We start from the raw sequence: 18,771 nt of genomic DNA on the forward strand, positions 1-18,771 counted from the left end.
ATTAGCATTCTATTCTACTTGCATTGTTTTGCCCATTTTTCGATATAGACTTTTAGATTTATACTTAGAGTTACAATTATTGACATGATCAAAATTGGTTAGAATGATATTGAGTCGATTATAGACTTTTTTTTAACGGTTAATTGTTCCTTTGGACCGTAAATGATGGAACGAAAATTCATTGCTTTTGACCATGGTTTATCGCTATTTGAACTAGTTTCTTTCTGCTGTTTTTTTTTTGTTTCATTTGGTAAATGTTTTTCGATGGTAATCACCGATTTTCTCAAGTCGCTTCGAAGGTTTTTGTTTGAGATCGTTTATAGACATCTTCAAACTTTAGATTTTTCGAACACTCATTGGATTATTGGAAAGCTCATTGGATTGAAGGCTCACAATTTTCGAGATATTTTTAAAAAAACAAAACATTTGACATTTTCCAAGGTTTTTAGGACGATTTTCCAGACAAAACGATAAGTTTGAATTTAACTTCAGTTTCACTTTCAGTTTTTTTCTTCTTTTTCATAGAATTCTAATTCAATTTAGCTCTGATAAGGGTTTCATTTTCGAAACCATATGATTGTCAAATGACATTTGTTGGAATAAATCAAATGTTCAGTTTTGGGGAATTTAAAATTCTGATTTCATTGACAAATTCGATGAAAATTCCAACAAAACCGCATTTAGCCCAGAACAAAGCCGTATTTACTTGACTTTCTATTCCAAAACCCACTTATTATGGTTTTTCTTTGTCTAGACGTGCAGAAATCAGATTTTTATCCAAAATTCTACGTTTTTTTTGGAAAATTATATGACCCATCTTAAGTTTTTGACCTTGCACCACCATAATTTCAAAGCCATCCATCGATTTGTTTGATAATCCTTATTTTATCTTCAAATTTCCGCTTGAAATTGAGCCATTTCCGATTCAAAATAATTAATTCTGAAAAACTGATTGAGGCCTTCAGTTTGACGGTTAAAACCCGTTATTTTTATTCAGTTTAGGATTATCAGTCGACATTGCAATGAGTGTTGCTTCAAACAAATGAAGCGGTAAAATGGAGCTGAAACTGAAATGGAAACAATTCATTCATCTTGTTGCGCTAGTTTTTCCACTTTCTCTTTCGCTCAATCTCTCTATCTCTGTCACTCTCTCCGTAGCTATACGTCTAAATAAAATGCAAAGAATTCTATTCAACAGTTTTAAATTAGGTGCATCGCAAATGTTCCTTATTTATATCGGATAATTAGTGTGTTAATAGCAGAAAGGAATCCGTTTTTAATTAAAAAGAAGCGACTCGATTCAATTAGACCCAGAAACACGCACACACAAACGTGTGTGTGTGTGTGTGTGTGTTTGGGTGCATAGAAATAAGTCAGCTCGTTGCTTGCTCGAAGTGAAAAGTTTAGCGAAAGCGAAGAAGAAGAAAGAAAGCGACTATAAATGCAATTGACATTGTTTTCGGTTGATGAATAGATTTATTTATTTCATTTATTCGTAGCAAATATGTAGCCATCTAGCTTTTAGCATAGTTTCACATTCACATGACCTCTCTCAGTTGCTCTATTTCATTCACACACTCACACAAAAATGCATCATCATCATCAAAATTGAAACAAAACAAAAAGAAACAATATCACTGCATCTGTTCATAAATAGTGCTCTTCAGACTCCTGAATGGGAATGAAAAAAAAAAAATGCGAAGAAAAACGAGGGAAAACCCTATGCCAAAGCGAGAAGATGGGACATTTTTTGTTTCTTTTGTGCGTATGCGCCCCTGGGCCAACGTTTCGTCGCAATTGACAACGTAAACTAATGTGAAAAACAACAAAAACTATTTTGCAAAACTTATACAACAACAATAGCAACAGCTACAATATTAATTAATTAGAGAAAAAATAAACGAGCATTTTTGTCCGAACTGATTTAATTCTAGTTTATGGTGGTGTTGCTTCAGGTAATAAACACACAAAAAAAAAAACAACAATTCTTATATAGGTTATATATGAAACGAGACTTAACAAACAACAACCAAGTCAAGTTGAATGAATTAGTTCTTGAACAGGAAAACGCACACTCGCACCCAACACACGCACACACACACACACACACACCGACAGCGCGGAGAGATTTCTTTTTCTTCGTAGCTGAAATATCCTATTCTGCGTGTGCGTGTGTTTCGCTTTCATTTTTTAGAAGAAAAAATATTCTTTTTTCCGAGCAGAAACGATATTTGCCTTTGGAAATTTGTTTTTTTCTTTCAAAAATGGCTTCTTTTCCTTCGAAAATGTCTTCGTTTCCTGTTCTTTGATGTCTTTTGTTAACATTTCTGCAATAACGCTAATAATAATCTTATGATTTTTGCAATAAATCGAGTCTCACTTTTCAATGTTGATATGAATTTGAGTTTTTTGTTGAATTTTCCCCAAAAATGATTCGAAAAATTTCGATTCATGACATTTTTGAGACGTGATTTTTTCTAACTTTGAAAAATTTCCTTTTTCGAGTTTCAATTTAGTCAACGATTTTTTTTTCTTGAAGTGACGAGGATCGAAATTGCGTTCAGTTATTAGTTCAATTAGTTCTTTTCCCCATCAAGTCAATAAGCATTTGGCTATGGTCTTCATTTACACGATGTCGAGACTAACATAGAAAACAAAACTCTTGTTTTTCATAATTAAAGCAATTTGTTGCGACATAGACATTATTTGAGGTAAGATAACGAAGGTAGCCAGGTATAATACTGAGAGATAATAACCAACCATTCATTAATATACAAATGCTCCAAGACGTGGGACAATCAGTTCATTTTCAATTAAAAGACATGACGAAAATCACGAAACAATAAGAGAATGGCAATAATTCCGTGTATTGTTCATCTTTTATTATTCCGTTTATATTAGTTAACAACGTTACATTTTTAGCCTAGTGTTTTTTCGAGTTCAATTTTTCCCCTTCAACAAGACAGTTTTCGTCGTGTGTGACGAATGTTTACGTTGTAAAACAGTGAACTTTTCAAGGGCATCGCAGATCAAGGATTTTAAATTGAAAATTCTTGATGAAAAGCGATTTCATTAACCCTTTCGGGTCTACCATTCAATTCATCTTGACCGAATGGCCTGGAAAAAAAGCTCGATTTTTCATTTAAGATGCTGAAAAAAAAAAATCGAACATTATGAACATTTTACATGGAAGGTCAAACTTTGGGTAGACCAATTTGGATTTTAAACCTTTTTATAACGGATGGGTAGCAAATGGAGTATGATTTTTTTTTTGTAAAAGATGGGTAGAATCCACTGGATTAATGAAAACCAAGCTTTTTTGTGATGAAAATCAATCGTTTTTGCCCAAAAAGTTAGATTCATCTTGATGAAGCATCCAACTTTTTGCTTGATATTTTATCAAGAGTTTTCAAATTTACAAAGAATCTTGATACAAAAGGTGCAGACTGTTTTTTTATGTGTAGCCAAAAGACAAAGTGTTTCAGTTTTCTGTCTGTGTCTAGATTTAAATGGAAAAATTCACTGTTTTCTCCTCTTTTTTTTTTTAGATAATAAAAAATGCAATATTCGCTACCAGAGAGAACAAATAAAAGAAAAACTATTCATTAACTTGAACATGAGCCAATTTTACTCGATAAGCGTGTTAATAAAAATCATCAAGTGGATGAGAATAATTTAATAAAAGAAGCAACAAACAAGCAAACAAAATAAACGATACTAATATTTTATGATCAAAAAAAAGAAGAAGAAGAAGACCGTAGGTCGATTTAACCTTAATATATTTAAAAGACAACAAATTTAAATAATTTAACAAATAAACAAAAAAAAACGGATATTTTTTTCTCTTTTCTCTTATTGAAAAGAGCACGTGTGTTGAAATAATAAATATTTAAAAAAAAAATGAAAAATGCAATTCAATAAATTCGACTTAACAAATTGGATTTAACGATTTCTTTCTGGGTGTTTATTTCTTTTCCTTTGTGATCATTCCGCTGTCTTCCATTCTCTCTGCCTCGACGAAACCGAAAGAAAAAGCGTAAAAATCGAAAAACAAAAAAGGGATGCAAATCATATTGTTAATTTCTCGCTATTTTGTGGTCATCGTCTGTATTTTTATGTTTTTGGTTTTGTTTCGTACTGCAAAAGCAGCAATGCATCCACACCATCTTTTTTACCTATTTCGACCACTCGAATGAAATTTTTTGTGTATATAAAATCTGATCCATATATAGAATATCCTCCAGTCATCTCTCTCAGTCGAAAAATGTTGTGTTAAACAAACTAAAAAGACCGATAAAAACCGACAAAAACTTTTTTTTCGTCCACCAAGCATATATGTATTCTTTCTATCCAGTATCAAGTTCTGTGTATGCTGCAGTCGTAAACGAATCTTGAAACCAATTGCTGTTGAATCGTCCGTTGTTCCGTCTCTTTTCACTCACTCTCTCTCTCTCTCTCTATTGCTCTTCCTTTTTAAATGTTTCGTTTTATTAAACGTGTTGTTTAGCTAAGTTGAACCGTATATATATATACATATCTTTCTATCTCTTCTCGTTTTTCTTTCGTTTTTGACATTGTTTTTATTCTTCGGTTTTTCCATTCAGTTCTCGTTTTTTTTTTGTTCGATTCGTGTCTTTCGTTTGAACTCTTGAAATTTTTCAAAATAAAAGTACAAAAAAAACAGACCATTTTGCTAGCGTTTAAGTGCGAGTTTTTAATCATTCATTTCTAAACGAACTATCCCAATCCACAATATATCCACATCATCAATACAGTTGGACGAGTTTCGTTTGGAAATTCAGCGCCGTGATCAAGAAATATTGGCTATGGCAGCTAAGATGAAAACACTCGAAGAACAACATCAGGTGAGTCAACCGTTTTGGGAAAACATTTCATTTAGCATTTAAGTTGCATTTAATGCACCAATGTGTAATGCGGATTGTTCAACATAGAAAAAAAGTCAAGTTGCTTCCAAAAAAACACCTCCAATGTTAATTCACCTCTTAGGGTGAATGTGTATTGCACATATTTTGGTGTCAAAATATTGGATATGAACTATTTTGATGGTTTCTTGACGATTTGTTGAGTTTTTCATGAAATCCCAACCTTTTTGCTGGAAAAATCCTACTTTGTGCAAATTGATTGTGTCATAGATGCATTGAAACACCTCTTGTCTACCCGTGATTTGGCCTTTTTAGCTAAAGCATACCTTTTTTTCTTGCACATTCTCCAAAAACCGCTCATTCATATGCCTTCATTTTCCATAGGATTATCAACGCCATATAACCGTTTTGAAGGAATCATTATGCGCAAAAGAGGAGCATTACAATATGCTTCAGTCGGACGTTGAAGAGTTGCGAACTCGCATGGAAGAGAAGAATCGCTTGATCGAAAAGAAAACGCAGGCCGCTGTGCAAGCGGTTCAGGATCGTAATCGCGTTCAAAACGAATTGACCGAACTAAAAGATCACATGGACATCAAAGATCGCAAAATCAATGTGCTCCAACGAAAGGTGAGTGTTCTTGTGTGGAAACATTCCGACCAATCGATTATTTAGCCAATCGATTATTTTGGGACATAGTTGACTGGCTAAAAGTGATTAACCAGTACGAAAGCAATGATCATAGTTAGCTGCATTCACAGTGATTTTTTGGTTTTGCACTCGATTGTTTTGCCCAAACATGTTTTTCTTTTACATTTTTTTTTAAATTTTTCTTCGAATTTTGGAAAAAAAAATGGTTAATATTTTGACCCAAATTCTCACAATTCAGATCGAAAATCTCGAGGATTTGCTTAAGGAGAAGGATAATCAAGTCGAGATGGCACGTGCCCGTTTGTCGGCGATGCAAGCCCATCACTGCAACTCCGAAGGTGCTTTGTACAGCATGGAAGAGACACTCGGCGACAAGGATAAGCAAATGCAATTGTTACGCGATCAACGTGATCGTGCCGAAAAGGACAAAGAAGAGGAGCGTGAATTGCATGAGCGCGAAGTGACCGAATACAAATTGAAATTGCATTCGCTGGAGTGTGACATTGAGAAGTTGAATTCGCGTTTGGATCGCATCCATGTGGAGAAAGAGCGGCTGGAAACTCGTCTCGAGTCATCGCAAAGCGAACTCGGCAAATCAAAGGCCGAATACGACAAAGTGTCCGGTGAAGTGGGACGTAGCACCAGCGATTGGGAAGCAACCAAACAGCGAATGACACGCCTCGAACTTGAAAATGATCGGTTACGCCATGAGCTTGAGCGATCACAGGTAGGCATAAACGTATGTAGCGAACCCAATTTATACTCCTAATTTTATCTAGTTTTAGAACGTTTTGAGTTCTAATGGCATAGTTTAGTTTGGACTCTTGTGGATAAGACTCTCATGAATGATACTTCTCGAGTCTCATTTCGAGTCGAGTTCAATCAACGCCAATTCAATTAACTGCTGAAGGAATGAAGAGCAAATATAACACTCGATTAGTTCGAGCAAACGAATTGAGAACAAAAAATATGTTCAATTTTTAAAATATTGATCTTTGACATTTTGATTCGTTTTTCAAGCATTTCTTCAGTACGATTGACACTTAGCTTGAGCTTCAATGACACTAGTATTTACATCAGTTTGTTTAATCTAAATCAAGTTAGCTGATTTACTTCCTTGCTCGCTTTAAATCTTAATTTGTTTGATTTCAATCTGAAACTGCCCAATTTGGGCAGTGCCCAAATCCTTTAAATCTAAACAACACCAAAAATTTGATTTGCATCAATTTTGCAGACCACGTTTGGCCGATCGACGTTGACCACATCGCAGGAATTGGACCGTGCGCAAGAGCGTGCCGACAAAACGGCGGCCGATTTGCGTCGAACCGAAGCCGAACTGCGAGTCACACGCGTAAGTACTGAATATGCATTCTATTGGTATGCCATGTGTTCTTTTTTGTCGTGAACCTATTTGTGCAGAAGTGGCTATTCCATTGAAAATATAAACTCAGAATAAACAACAGCAAAAAAGTAAACAAGCAACAAAATTCCATCCAAAACCAAAACAAACCAAAGAAAAAAAAATGAGTCGAAATTATATATCGCCTTTTCAGTTATTTCATGCAATCATTTTTGTTGGTGAATGCCCCCTCCCCCACCATTTAGACATAGAATCTCATTCCATACATGAACTAATTAAAAACAACAACAACAACAAAAAAAACAGCTCCGTGTTTTTTTCTCGATTATGTTTTGTTTCTAAAGAAATGCCTAATCTGTTTTCTTTTAGGGAGCACCTACACAAGATTTTGTGAGTAGAAAACGCGAAATGAAAAACGAACGCTCTCAACGGCCAAAAATCACACACACAATTGTGTCACAATTGTATACAACGATTTTGGGCGTATTTGCTAGCGTGTTTGTTCTGTTTTGCACTCTCTCTATCTCTATCTCTATCTCAATCTCTAGCCTCATCTCTCTCTCTCACACATTTTTTGAATGTTTTCTATCTCTCAGCTCCTATTCTCTACCAGCTGTTTTGTTTTTACCACCATCGCCCTTTTCTTTCATTTTCTTTTAGTTTGCCCTCTCTCGTCTCTCTCTCATTCATTTCGCTCGCTCGCAGTCTCATGCTCTCAACCATTCCAACATTCCACCAACTTTCTTCATCATCTCTCTCTCTCTCTCTCTCTCTCTCTCTCTCTACACACATTTTATCAATTCGTTGGTTACTTTATTTTCATTTCGAATTTCTCGCTCTCTCTCTCTCTTCTTAGTCTCTCTATCTCACTCTTGAATAATGGGTTTTTGACACATTCTAACGGTCTTGTTACATTATCAATCGACACTTGTGTTTGTTTTTGACAATCTTAGCAACTTTCTGACACAAAACGAATTATTTTAGTTTTTTTTTTTGGGTTTTGGTCTTTTGTTTTCCTCCAAACTTTTCGGTTTCGTCAATGCACAACAATTTTAGTTTTGTTTGATATCAAAAAATACCGTAACAAAGTCATTTTCAATGGCGTGCAATTGCAAGAATAAAATACTTACAAAAATAGATAAAATACGGATATCCAATGAAATGGCTCATAGAATGCTCTAAATAATTCTTCGCTATTAGAACCTAACTAAATATTGGACAGATTAAAAGCAATCGAACTCAGACATGCGTACGCGCAACATTTTCAGTGACAAAAACGTAGCTTGGTCTCAGTCATTTGAAAGTTTGGAAATGAAAGATGAAGGTCTGAACTTCTTTCAAAACAAAACGAAGTCCGAAAAATGGTCTTTACTTCTGAAAAAAAAAATTCGATTTGAAAATGTAAGATAGGGAACAAATTGGAAAGCCTTCCATGTGCGAATCGCTGCGTTAGAGTGAAAGTGATGTTGCTCGCGGTTGACGTACATGTTCTTTGAAAAAATTCTGATTTGAGTGTCACAATTAATCCAAATTTTAATAGATGCACAGAAACTATTAATCTTTTAAACTGTTCCCATCTAAGTCGTTTTCTAATTCTAATAAATAATAATCTAAACATGTCCCACTGAATGTTGAACGTTTCCATGGGAAAATGTTCAAAAAGTCGACCGTTCAGTGGATTCAATGTGTTAAATGCGTATTCCGGTAATGTAATCGGTGTTGAGGATACAAACGGAACAGCATAACACCATCTAGGACAAACAAATGATAAAACAGAATAATAATAATAGAAGAAGAACATTGCTCTTATAAGATGAGCATATTTTTAGGTTCGCATAACTTATGCAAATTCAAACTGGGAATCTTATTATTCCGAAGTGTTTTCAAACTCAGTCCGTTGAATATCTAGAGCTCACTGAATTAGTATTCAGTGCAGAGGCTGTGAAATAAATACCAAAGAGAATCAGTACAAATTATTCGGCGACTAACCTGCAGAATAGTGCAGCAATTATAGTTGAGCATATAGCGATGGATTATCGTATGTAGTTTGTTGAATCGAAGTTTCTTTGAATTCGATTTTCTTTTCTTTCGAGGAATTCAAATGTTGAATTTCAAAACAAACTGAGAGCCTCGAAATAAACATCCTCAAAGAAATATTCTAAACAAATGTTCATCAGAAGTAAGATGAAAGAAACGAATAGTGAAAGAACTTTCGCATGAAGATAAAGATGCTAATGGCATTATGCAATAATGAGAAGAAAACAAGTCACGTTAGTTGACGCTGAGCAGCACGCCATTGAACTTTGTGGATATTTCATATCAAGCGATTTATTTGAATACACATACACAAACACACACTATCTCTCTCACTCTCTCACCTACACATAAAATCGTACGGAAATTTAGGAAGTTCTTAGAGCTTTTGGTGTATATTGGAATATTTGTGAAATTAAGATGGAATTATTCGATGTCAAGAAAAACGCAAACAAATTGCAAATCTGAAACAAGATCAAGAGATTTATTCATCGTATACCAAGAGCTTTACATTTCGACTATAATAGCATATTGTTCCAAAGCAATTCGAACTAGCGATTCTAACAATAACAAAAAAAAAATGCAATGTTTTTTGAGTGCAATGATTGGGTTTATCAAATCGTTTGGCTTCTTTATTTAAAAAAAACCGAATATATGCTCTGCTCTGCCTTGCTCTTATACACTTCAAATGCCGATAATTCAAAAAATAATAATAGAACAACCAATTTTATAGTTTTGGATTTATCTATCTTTTCGTCTGCCAAACCAAGAAATTTTCTTTATTCACAATATTCTTGAGATTAAAATAAAACAAATCGATATTGCCCGTTGCTCCCCCGTTTGTTTTTTAAATAAATTAATTATCCTAAATCCCCCACTAAAACCACCACCAACCACCAAAAACAACAACAAAAATTCAAACAAAAACTTATAACAAAGAATCTATTGTTTAACATTCGAACCACTTTCTCCATCACATATGTATATTTCCATGCCACGATGAAAAAAAAAAACAAAATTAAACGCGAACCGAAAACAAAACAAAAAATAAATCAAAAAATACAAATGCAAACGAACAAAAAATTAATAGTCGGATGCTGAACGTGCTCGTGCCGAGGCTGCATCGTTGCAAGAAAAGCTCGAGAAGAGCCAGGGTGAAGTGTACCGCCTGAAAGCCAAACTCGAAAATGCACAAGGTGAACAAGAAAGCTTGCGCCAAGAAATGGAACGTGTACAGAGTAGCGTACAAAGAGTTCACGCCGAACGAGATAAAGTAAGCCCAGAACACAAGTTCTATCTCATCTTTTTTTTTTTTGCTCATTCTCTCTCTCTCTATATTTCTTTCTTTGGTTCTTTTAACATTCTTTTCTTAAAAAAAAAAAAAATTTAAAAACAAAATCTGCAAACATATACAATTCAAAATCATTCCTCTTTTTTAACTTCTAATTGTGAACAAAACGACACCCAAAAACGGCCCAAAGTTTCGATATATACAATTTTTTTTTTAAAATAAAGAAAATGAAAAAAAAAACGACCATTTCCATCTTGAATGTGGTGTTTATTGCATGTTGAGTGGCCCTCCCCGTTATATTTTTTAGATGACCGAACATTTTGCATTCATCGTGTTTGAACAGAGATGTCATTTTGAATGAGTCACCTTTTTACCTTGCGACACACGACACATAATTATTCGCTTGATTGGAATGACTTAGACTATCTATTAGATGGACATCTTTTAGTTTTGCATGACAAAATTGACTTTTTCGTTCGACAATTACGGGTTTCTGTGAGAGAAAAAAAAATTGGTTTTTGTTTCAAGTCACATTCAAATTTCAAATGTTGGAAGTAGTGTTGGTGGTCGAACACTTAGAAACGCTTATTCTAAGTTAGAAACGACCGTTCAACATCATTGAAAAAATGTTTTGTTCGTTCGATCCTTTGCAAGAATTAATAGAATCTACAAAGATCCTTCAAATTTAAAAAAAAATTCAAATTTTATGAACAAAAATTCTTTTTCAATAATGTCGAACTCACGTTCGAAGCCAACACAACACTAGTTGGAAATTCCAAATCAAAACAAAATTCATGTCGAAAATTCGAATTTTAAACCAAAATTTGTCTCTGAATGTTGATTCGCGAATCAAAAAGTTGACTCATTCAACGGCGTTCGTTAGTGTGGATTGTGGCATAGAGACAGACAGACAGTGTTGTGGGAATTCATTCGCATGCAATGAAATCCCGGGTCTCATGCACCGTCAGATCAAAATCAAACTAATGAACTTTTTTCACCCAAATTTTTCAATCTCCCACCAAAACACACACACACACACACATTCTCTCTTTAGACCTTGACCGAATTGGAAAAATTGCGCGAAGAATTGGAACGATCACAAGCCGGTCTCGGAAAATCTCAATTGGCCCAAGAGAAGTTGCAAAATTCATTGGACAAAGCACAGAACGAGGTGGATCACTTGCAAGAGCGTTTGGATAAATCAACAGCCGAAGTGCGTCGCTTGCAACTAGAGAAGGAGAAACAAGCGTACGAATTCGAGAGTTTGCAATCACAATTGGATAAGGCACTTGGTCAATCGTCACGAGTGCAGAAAGAACGCGAATCGCTCGGATTGGAGATCGAACGGTACAAGGACAAAGCGGAGAAAGCACAACAGGCATTGACACGATTGCAGAAGGAGCGCGATGCATTGCAGGATGAAATCGATTCGTATAAGGAACGTGCCGAAAATAGTCAAGCAATGGCCGTGAAAGCGGTACGAGAGCGTGAACAACTGCAAACCGAACTGGAGGTGGTCAAAGAGCGTTGGGAGAAGGCACACAGCGTACACCAGAAATTACAGGTCAGTGAATTTAGTCGGATTTTTTTTAGATTAAATGTGCAATTTTTTAAACACTCTTCAAAATTCGACCTGTTGACCCATTTTTTGACTAATTTCTTGTTGGACCATCATTGAAACACTTGATTTTCACACCAAAACAAAAATTTCGTTTTCCCCTTGCAGATCGAACGCGACGATGCCTACACAGAGATCGATATATTGAAGGAGAAACTGGACAAGGCGTTGTACGCCAGCCAGAAATTGATCGATGAAAAGGACAGCTGGAACAAAGACTATGAGAAATTGCTGGAGAAACATGATCGTGCACAAAATGAAATTTATCGTTTGCAATCCCGAGTCGATACCACCGAAGCCGATCGTGCACGTTTGGAGGTCGAAGCGGAACGATCCACATTGGCCGCAACCAAAGCACGTGAAGATCTACGTAAATTGCAAGACGAAAGCTCTCGCTTACAAGAGGCATGTGATCGTATTGCATTGCAATTGGCCCGCGCCAAGGAGTTGGAAGACAAGGCCCGCGAAGAGTTGGAAATAAATCGTGAACGTTTGGAGAAGGCACAAAATGATGTGCGTCGACTGCAATCGGAGAAGGATATGCTTCAAACGGAAGTGGAAAAACTCACATACGAAGTGGACCGTGCAACTCATACAAATACCAAGCATTCAGCAGCAATGGAATCGGCTCAAGAAGAGGCGGCTCGCTTCAGTTTGGAACTGGACAAAATGCGCGATCGATATGAAAAGAGTCAGAGTGAATTGCGTCGATTGCAAGAGCAAGAGACATACGGACGTGATACTCGCCGTACGAAGGAAGAGAATGAACGGTTACGCGAACGATTGGATAAGATGTTGCTTGAATTGGATGCCATCAAAGGTAAAGCCGCCTACGATGAGGAATCACACTCGAAATACAAAGAAAAGTATGAATCACGTGAATTGGAATGGCAAAATCTGGAGACAAAACTCCATGAAACCACATTGCAATTGGAGTTGTCAAAGGCTGAAGTGGCCAAGCTAATTTCCAATCAAGACAAGCAACGTGCCGAATTGGAACGTGCTCACATTGAATGCGAAAAGGTGCGCGATCGTCACGAGAAATTGATCAAAGAGGCCGAACGGATGCGTCAACTTGGCCCCGGTGCCAAACAGAATGCAATCAGTCCGGGTGCAAATTCGTTGCCACAAAATCCAGCCGAACGCTCGGAAAATGAACGGCTGCGTGATCGCCTCGAAAAGGCGCTGCAGGTGAATCAACTGCTGTACAACTTCCTCGAGAAACACACACAAAATCAATTCCAAACGCGTGACGCCTCCGATTTGGAGTCCGGCCGATTGACCAAAGAATTGGAAAAAGCACAAATGCACTTGGCCAAACAGCAAGAGGCCAACGAATCCACACGGATCGAATTCGAACGCATGTCCGCCGAACTCAATCGATACCAGGAGCGTCTAGAGCGTTCGGAAGCCGAACGCGAAGCACTCAAAGCACAGCGTGGATCGCTGCAATCACATCAAGTTGAAAAGAATATCATGAAACTGGAGACTGACGCCAAACAATTGGCACTTGAACGGTATGTATGGCTGTGGCCATGGAATTTCACCCATTTCTATGGTTGACATTTTTTTTGGATGAAGAAAAAATAAATTCAAAATTAGTTCAGGGTGGTAATTGAACTTTTCTTTCCTCCCTCTCACAGAGATCAATTGATTCAACAATTGGAGAAGAGCCAAGACATGCTGATGAACTTCCAACAGGAACTCAATGCCACTGAACAAGAATTGCAACGACAACGTGAAGAAAATAAACGGTAAGTCAAGTCGAAAAAGTACATGTCGTCAACGACGTTGACTCAATATTGACTTTGAGCAAGTGCATTTTTCCTTTGACCATTTTGAGAGCGCCTAACATTTTTTCGATGATAAGAGCAAAATGGGGGGAAAAAATTCGTGCTTCTTTTTATCAGAATTAAACCTTTACGAACGGCTGATTTCTTTTACAAATCGCTTAATTTTTGCATTAACCTGACGATGTTCTTCGCCTCATTCGCAATCGTCTTCTTCTTATCCGTTTTCTACTTATTCATTTCCTTCTTCTTCGTATCGAAATAGGCTTGTGCAACAACACCAAGAGCTCGAAAAGAGATTACAAGAGGCTGAAAAGGCAAAACCACAGCAGCCGGGTCAACGCAATCTGCCGCCAACACCAGATCAACAGCGGCTTGTCGCCGAAATTAACGCACTCAAACAACGATTACAAGAGACTGGCGCTCGCAGCGAAAATGAAGTAGAACAATGGCGCAAAGTGGTCGAACAAGAAAAGGTACGTCCAACAAAAGCTTGAACAGATTTTTTCCCTTTGGTTTGATCAAAACCGTATTTTTTCATTTTGAGTTCGAAATTTGATTTGTGCCCATTTCATTGTGGTGTTTGGGCAAGTTTTTGTTGTGTTTGGGTCGAATAAATTTCGTCCTAAATTACAATGAATCAAAACAATTCAACGAAATTAATACAAATCATTCAATCAAAATCATGTTCAGAAAATTTAATCATGAATCAAAGTCACTCACATGAAAGCGAACAATAATAATTTCCAAAACCTATCCAGGTACGAGCTGATCAAGCCGAAAAAGCGGCAACAGAGCTACACAAACGTGCTCAAACATTGGAAAAGCAGCTGCAATCACACATGCAACAAATTGCCAATCTGCAACAACAAAACCAACAACTGGTAAGTCTGAACCGCTGAATAATTTCATTTAAACTACTGAATGGAATGCTTGAGTTTTCGAATTTCATTCAACTTTTTTTCTACCATTTTCCACTTACCAATCAGCAGCAACAACAACAGCAACAACAACAGCAACAGCCACAGCAACCGCAACAGCCAACTGCCCAAACTCAGCAAACTGCTCAAGAAATGGAAAAACTGCGAAAAGAGCTACAAACGGCGAATGTGGAACGCGATCGATTCGGATCGCAGGTAAATAATAGCAGTCAATCCTCGAGATGAGAATGTGGAGAACTTGACTCGACTTGATGTTGTATTGGTGTTCAACGAATAATAATGAATCCCATTTTAACTTTCTCATTTTTCTCATTTGCAGCTTGAAATGTTAGTACAAGAATTAGAAAAGAGCCAGGTAAATGACCACTTAATAGTCATCAACCATTTGAAATGGTCCAAAATTGAATGCAAATTTCAACTAATCATCTCTTTTTCATCACAGATGGATCTGCTCGAGGCGAATAACCAACTGAAAATTACCCATCAACAATTGTCGGCAGCCCAACAGGGTGGCGCAGCCAAAGGTGGCATTGATGAAGCGCAACGCAAAGAAATCGAAGCTCAACTCATACAAATGGAAGAGTTCAAGAAGCAATTGGACAACCAAGCAAAAGCCATCGAAAGCGAACGCAAATTGTTCGAAGAGCAAAGGTAATGGTGCCTTTTCATTTGTAACAAAAAAGTAATAAATCAATATGAGCAAAAATTCATGGCTATGGATTTGCTTGGAATTGAAAACAATGGCTTTTTCTTGGAATAAACAAAAAAGTCAATGTGAATTTTCATTTGGAAACTAATGGAAAATAACAATTGGTACAATTGCAGGAAAGCGATAGAATCGAAGCGAAAGGAGCTTGAGGAGAAAGAGAAGAAACTCATTGAATTCGATAGACAATTGCAGAAACGCAAAGAGCAAATGGACCAATTGGAAAAATCACTGCAAAAGGTACGGCATTTGTATGAATTAGGTCAACATCGGTGAACCGATGACTTTTGATCGAAAATCCGCGGGAAATACATAGAAATCTACGTTTTAAAATAAGTTTATTCTGATTTCTGGGTGCACCACCACTCATTATCGACTTGATGATGCATTTCTGGTCCATTTTCCGAGAAAAAAAAAAACCTTAGACAAAATGGGGTTAAGATGATGAATGGCCAACTAATAAGAAACTTTTCAATCGTTTTTAGGCTGGTGGCACTGCCGCTGCTGCAGGCGAATTAAACAAAAAACTCACCGATACTCAGCGACAATTGGAGACGTACGTACATTTGAACAATTCGCATTCGAATGGATTTCTTTGAAAAGAAAATTTCCGGATTATTTCTTGCTTTGTATTTTTTTATGCATTTTTCGGTCATTTCCTCGTTATTTGATTCTCCTTCTTTTTTATTATTAGCCTTGTTTCTCCTTTATTTTATTCTTACTTCCAGAATATGATTATTTTTGTTCAAAATGTAACAGTAGAGTTAGAAATAGCACAAAATTATTTTATGATTTAAAAACTCGTTTAAAACTGCAGCTTGTTCTAAAGTAGTTGATTTAATTAAGCAAAAAATAGAGGAAAAACGAATGAAATGAATAAATAACAATGTCGTATTTGATTACAGTGTTCAAAAGCAATACGAACAAGCCAAAGAAGAAGCGGCTAAAGCCTCACAAGAAACCGAACGTCTATTGCAAGTGGTGCAAATGACACAAGAAGAGCAAAACGCCAAAGAGAAAACTATTATGGACCTACAGCAGTGAGTATTTTGTACATTCTGAGCGATTTTTATGTGAAAAATTCACTTTTAATTGATTTGAAACGAGTTCTTTATTCTTTATTGATAAATGGCAATTGAAATTTTTTGAATAATAATTTTTTTTGTTTTTTCGTCAATTTCAGAGCGCTGAAGAATGCACAGGCCAAGCTGAAAGCACAACAACAACAGCAGCAACAGCAAGAGGTACGTATCTTCCTTTATTTTAGCCACCGATGATTGAGCTTAAACTAATTTGTTATTCAAATTGATTCATTTCGCAGGCCGGGCCAGCTGGATTCCTGAAAAGCTTTTTTTAAATAAATCCGAACGATGAATAGAGTGGTCCATAGTGAAGATTAGAGAAAAAAAAAATGGAAGCCCAAAACCTAACTGAATTATATAAATAGATATATAAATGTGCAAACGCAAACGTATGTATGACTGAAAAGAAAGAGAAAACTAAAATATTGGCGCTGAAGGATTAAAATGTAAAACGAAGCACTGTTACAACAGCAACAACAAACAACAAAAACCATCCAAATAATCGAATTCTTTTGAATCTTTTCCTCTGCTCATAATACTCATTTTAATCGAAAGTTTATTAAATTTCTCAATACCAAAACAAACAACAACAACATTGATAAAACTACCAAAGTGACTATGTGCACTTGATAATTTGTGTGATTTGATTTCATCATAGAGAATAGTTATGAGCATCTGTCACATACACACTCTCTTTCTCTTAACACAATAGTTTAAATTTATTGATGAAATTTAACAGAATCAACAACAACAACAACAACAGCGACTACTTTTACCCATTAAGCAAGTATATCCTTTACAATGGCCTTTGTGACAACAAACAAATCTATTCAAATAGACTCTAAGTGTAAATGATCAAAAAAAAAAACAAATTAATTTGAATATAATTTGCAAATTGTGCTAGCGTAAAGTTTAAAAAATGATGGATCAAATCAACAACAAAGCAAATGAACAAATATCTTAACAAATAGTAAATAACGCATAGTTAAACCAATTTCAAATCACGCGCAAAATGCATTTAAGCGACCCATCTATATTTTGCTTCGACCGCAACACATTTTTTTTAGCCACTTGCAACCAAAACCAAATGCAACCTGAACAAGTTACAATGAACATGAAATCGGAGCGCTTGATACGCTAGAGCATGCTCAATGAGAGAGATGCTGATAAGCGAGTCCATTTTGTTTCGAACGGTGCCAAACATCGGCAAGAAATGGTACGGCATCAGTTAGAAGTTTTTTTTCACGATAACGGATTTTGTTGGTAATTTTTTTTAACATTTTGGTCATTCTTTCATTTACAGGTAGATTAATAGAAAAAAAACGCTTCGATTATTTAACGCATGGTCGCTTGATAAACAGTTACTTTCGAAATTCACGTAAGTTTTAAATTCGAAAATGATTTTGAAATTGATCTCAACCTATTTTTATTTTTTTTTTCTTTCATTCTCCACAGTGCAAGATAATAATAGTAAAGTGCAGCCCGCAGCAAGTAAAATACGAGACGGTGATGATCCAAATGTGGGAAATTGCGGTAGCTAAGCAAGCAAAGGAACTAAAAACAAATTGTATTGTGTTAAATAGAAAATTAACCAATTTAAAAGCGCAAGAAAAAGATGGCAAAAAGAGCGAACTGTTGACATTGCCATAGACATTTTGCCTCATTTCTTTCGGGGCAATTGAATTCAATAGAATGAACAATCAAGTAAACGAAATGGGATGCATTTCCAGTCAATCTCTTATTCTCACTATCTCTCGATTTCTTTCTAAAACAAATGTGTCATATCATACAAATACATAAATAGAATCTTATTATAAAACAAATGAAAAAAAAAACATAGCCAAAACGTATCAAAGAAGAGGAGGAAGAAGAGAAGAAAGATGGATAAAAATAAATCAATACTTACAATCGACTTAATACAATCTACAGAGTAAAACGTCATTTCATTTTGAGAAAAGCATAAAAAAACACTTAAAAACAACCAAAAAAACAAATGAGATAGCATTTCGGGTTGATAAAAGCAAATCACGTGATCACGTATGGATGTCATCGACACACACTCACTAAATATTCCTATTCCATATCACAGCAATGCGATTTACATCGCACAATCAAACTTTCCCAATGTAAATAAAATCACAATCGCCGCATTTATTTTCTACAACAACAACAAAGCAGCATAGACGAGAGCGTGCGTACGTGCGCGGCCGGCATTTCGTGACGAAATGACGCGAAAATGCCACGTTGAATGTGTGTGTATAAAACAAACAGGGTCTCTGTACATAATAATGTTTCATGAAAAAAAAAAAAAAAAAAAAAATTCCTTCCCCCGGCAACATCTAAACCCAAGTCATTCAATCGCGCACCCAAATCAACCATCTCAAGCATCCAACGCGGCACACGATTTGCACGGCA

The 18,771-nt window shown here is 36.0% G+C and overlaps 1 protein-coding gene across 18 annotated transcripts in view; it reads left to right on the top strand.

Moving 5' to 3' along the window:
* LOC129575896 (trichohyalin) overlaps nt 1–18,211 on the top strand; it is a 45,140-nt gene extending 26,929 nt beyond the window's left edge. For 3 of the 18 annotated variants that reach the window (XM_055460116.1, XM_055460123.1, XM_055460111.1), the window contains 20 exons: nt 4,776–4,865; nt 5,268–5,513; nt 5,773–6,261; nt 6,769–6,885; nt 10,019–10,201; nt 11,274–11,783; nt 11,946–13,354; nt 13,481–13,591; nt 13,893–14,103; nt 14,389–14,511; nt 14,617–14,763; nt 14,888–14,923; nt 15,011–15,219; nt 15,394–15,514; nt 15,760–15,830; nt 16,180–16,314; nt 16,458–16,518; nt 16,596–17,572; nt 17,660–17,734; nt 17,812–18,211. In XM_055460116.1, coding sequence (XP_055316091.1) covers nt 4,776–4,865; nt 5,268–5,513; nt 5,773–6,261; nt 6,769–6,885; nt 10,019–10,201; nt 11,274–11,783; nt 11,946–13,354; nt 13,481–13,591; nt 13,893–14,103; nt 14,389–14,511; nt 14,617–14,763; nt 14,888–14,923; nt 15,011–15,219; nt 15,394–15,514; nt 15,760–15,830; nt 16,180–16,314; nt 16,458–16,518; nt 16,596–16,631 — 4,305 coding nt within the window. In that variant the 3' untranslated portion in view covers nt 16,632–17,572; nt 17,660–17,734; nt 17,812–18,211. Of the gene's footprint in view, nt 1–4,775; nt 4,866–5,267; nt 5,514–5,772; nt 6,274–6,768; nt 6,886–10,018; nt 10,202–11,273; nt 11,784–11,945; nt 13,355–13,480; nt 13,592–13,892; nt 14,104–14,388; nt 14,512–14,616; nt 14,764–14,887; nt 15,220–15,393; nt 15,515–15,759; nt 15,831–16,179; nt 16,315–16,457; nt 16,519–16,595; nt 17,573–17,659; nt 17,735–17,811 lie in introns of all 18 variants that reach the window. The other 15 variants (XM_055460117.1, XM_055460126.1, XM_055460113.1 and 12 more) reach the window with 10 other exon arrangements.
* Nucleotides 18,212–18,771: the final 560 nt, after the last annotated feature.

Source organism: Sitodiplosis mosellana, unplaced genomic scaffold (genome assembly GCF_009176505.1).
Source record: "Sitodiplosis mosellana isolate CC-2019 unplaced genomic scaffold, AAFC_SMos_1.0 Smas_scaffold_6170, whole genome shotgun sequence".
NCBI classification, from domain to species: Eukaryota; Metazoa; Arthropoda; class Insecta; order Diptera; family Cecidomyiidae; genus Sitodiplosis; species Sitodiplosis mosellana.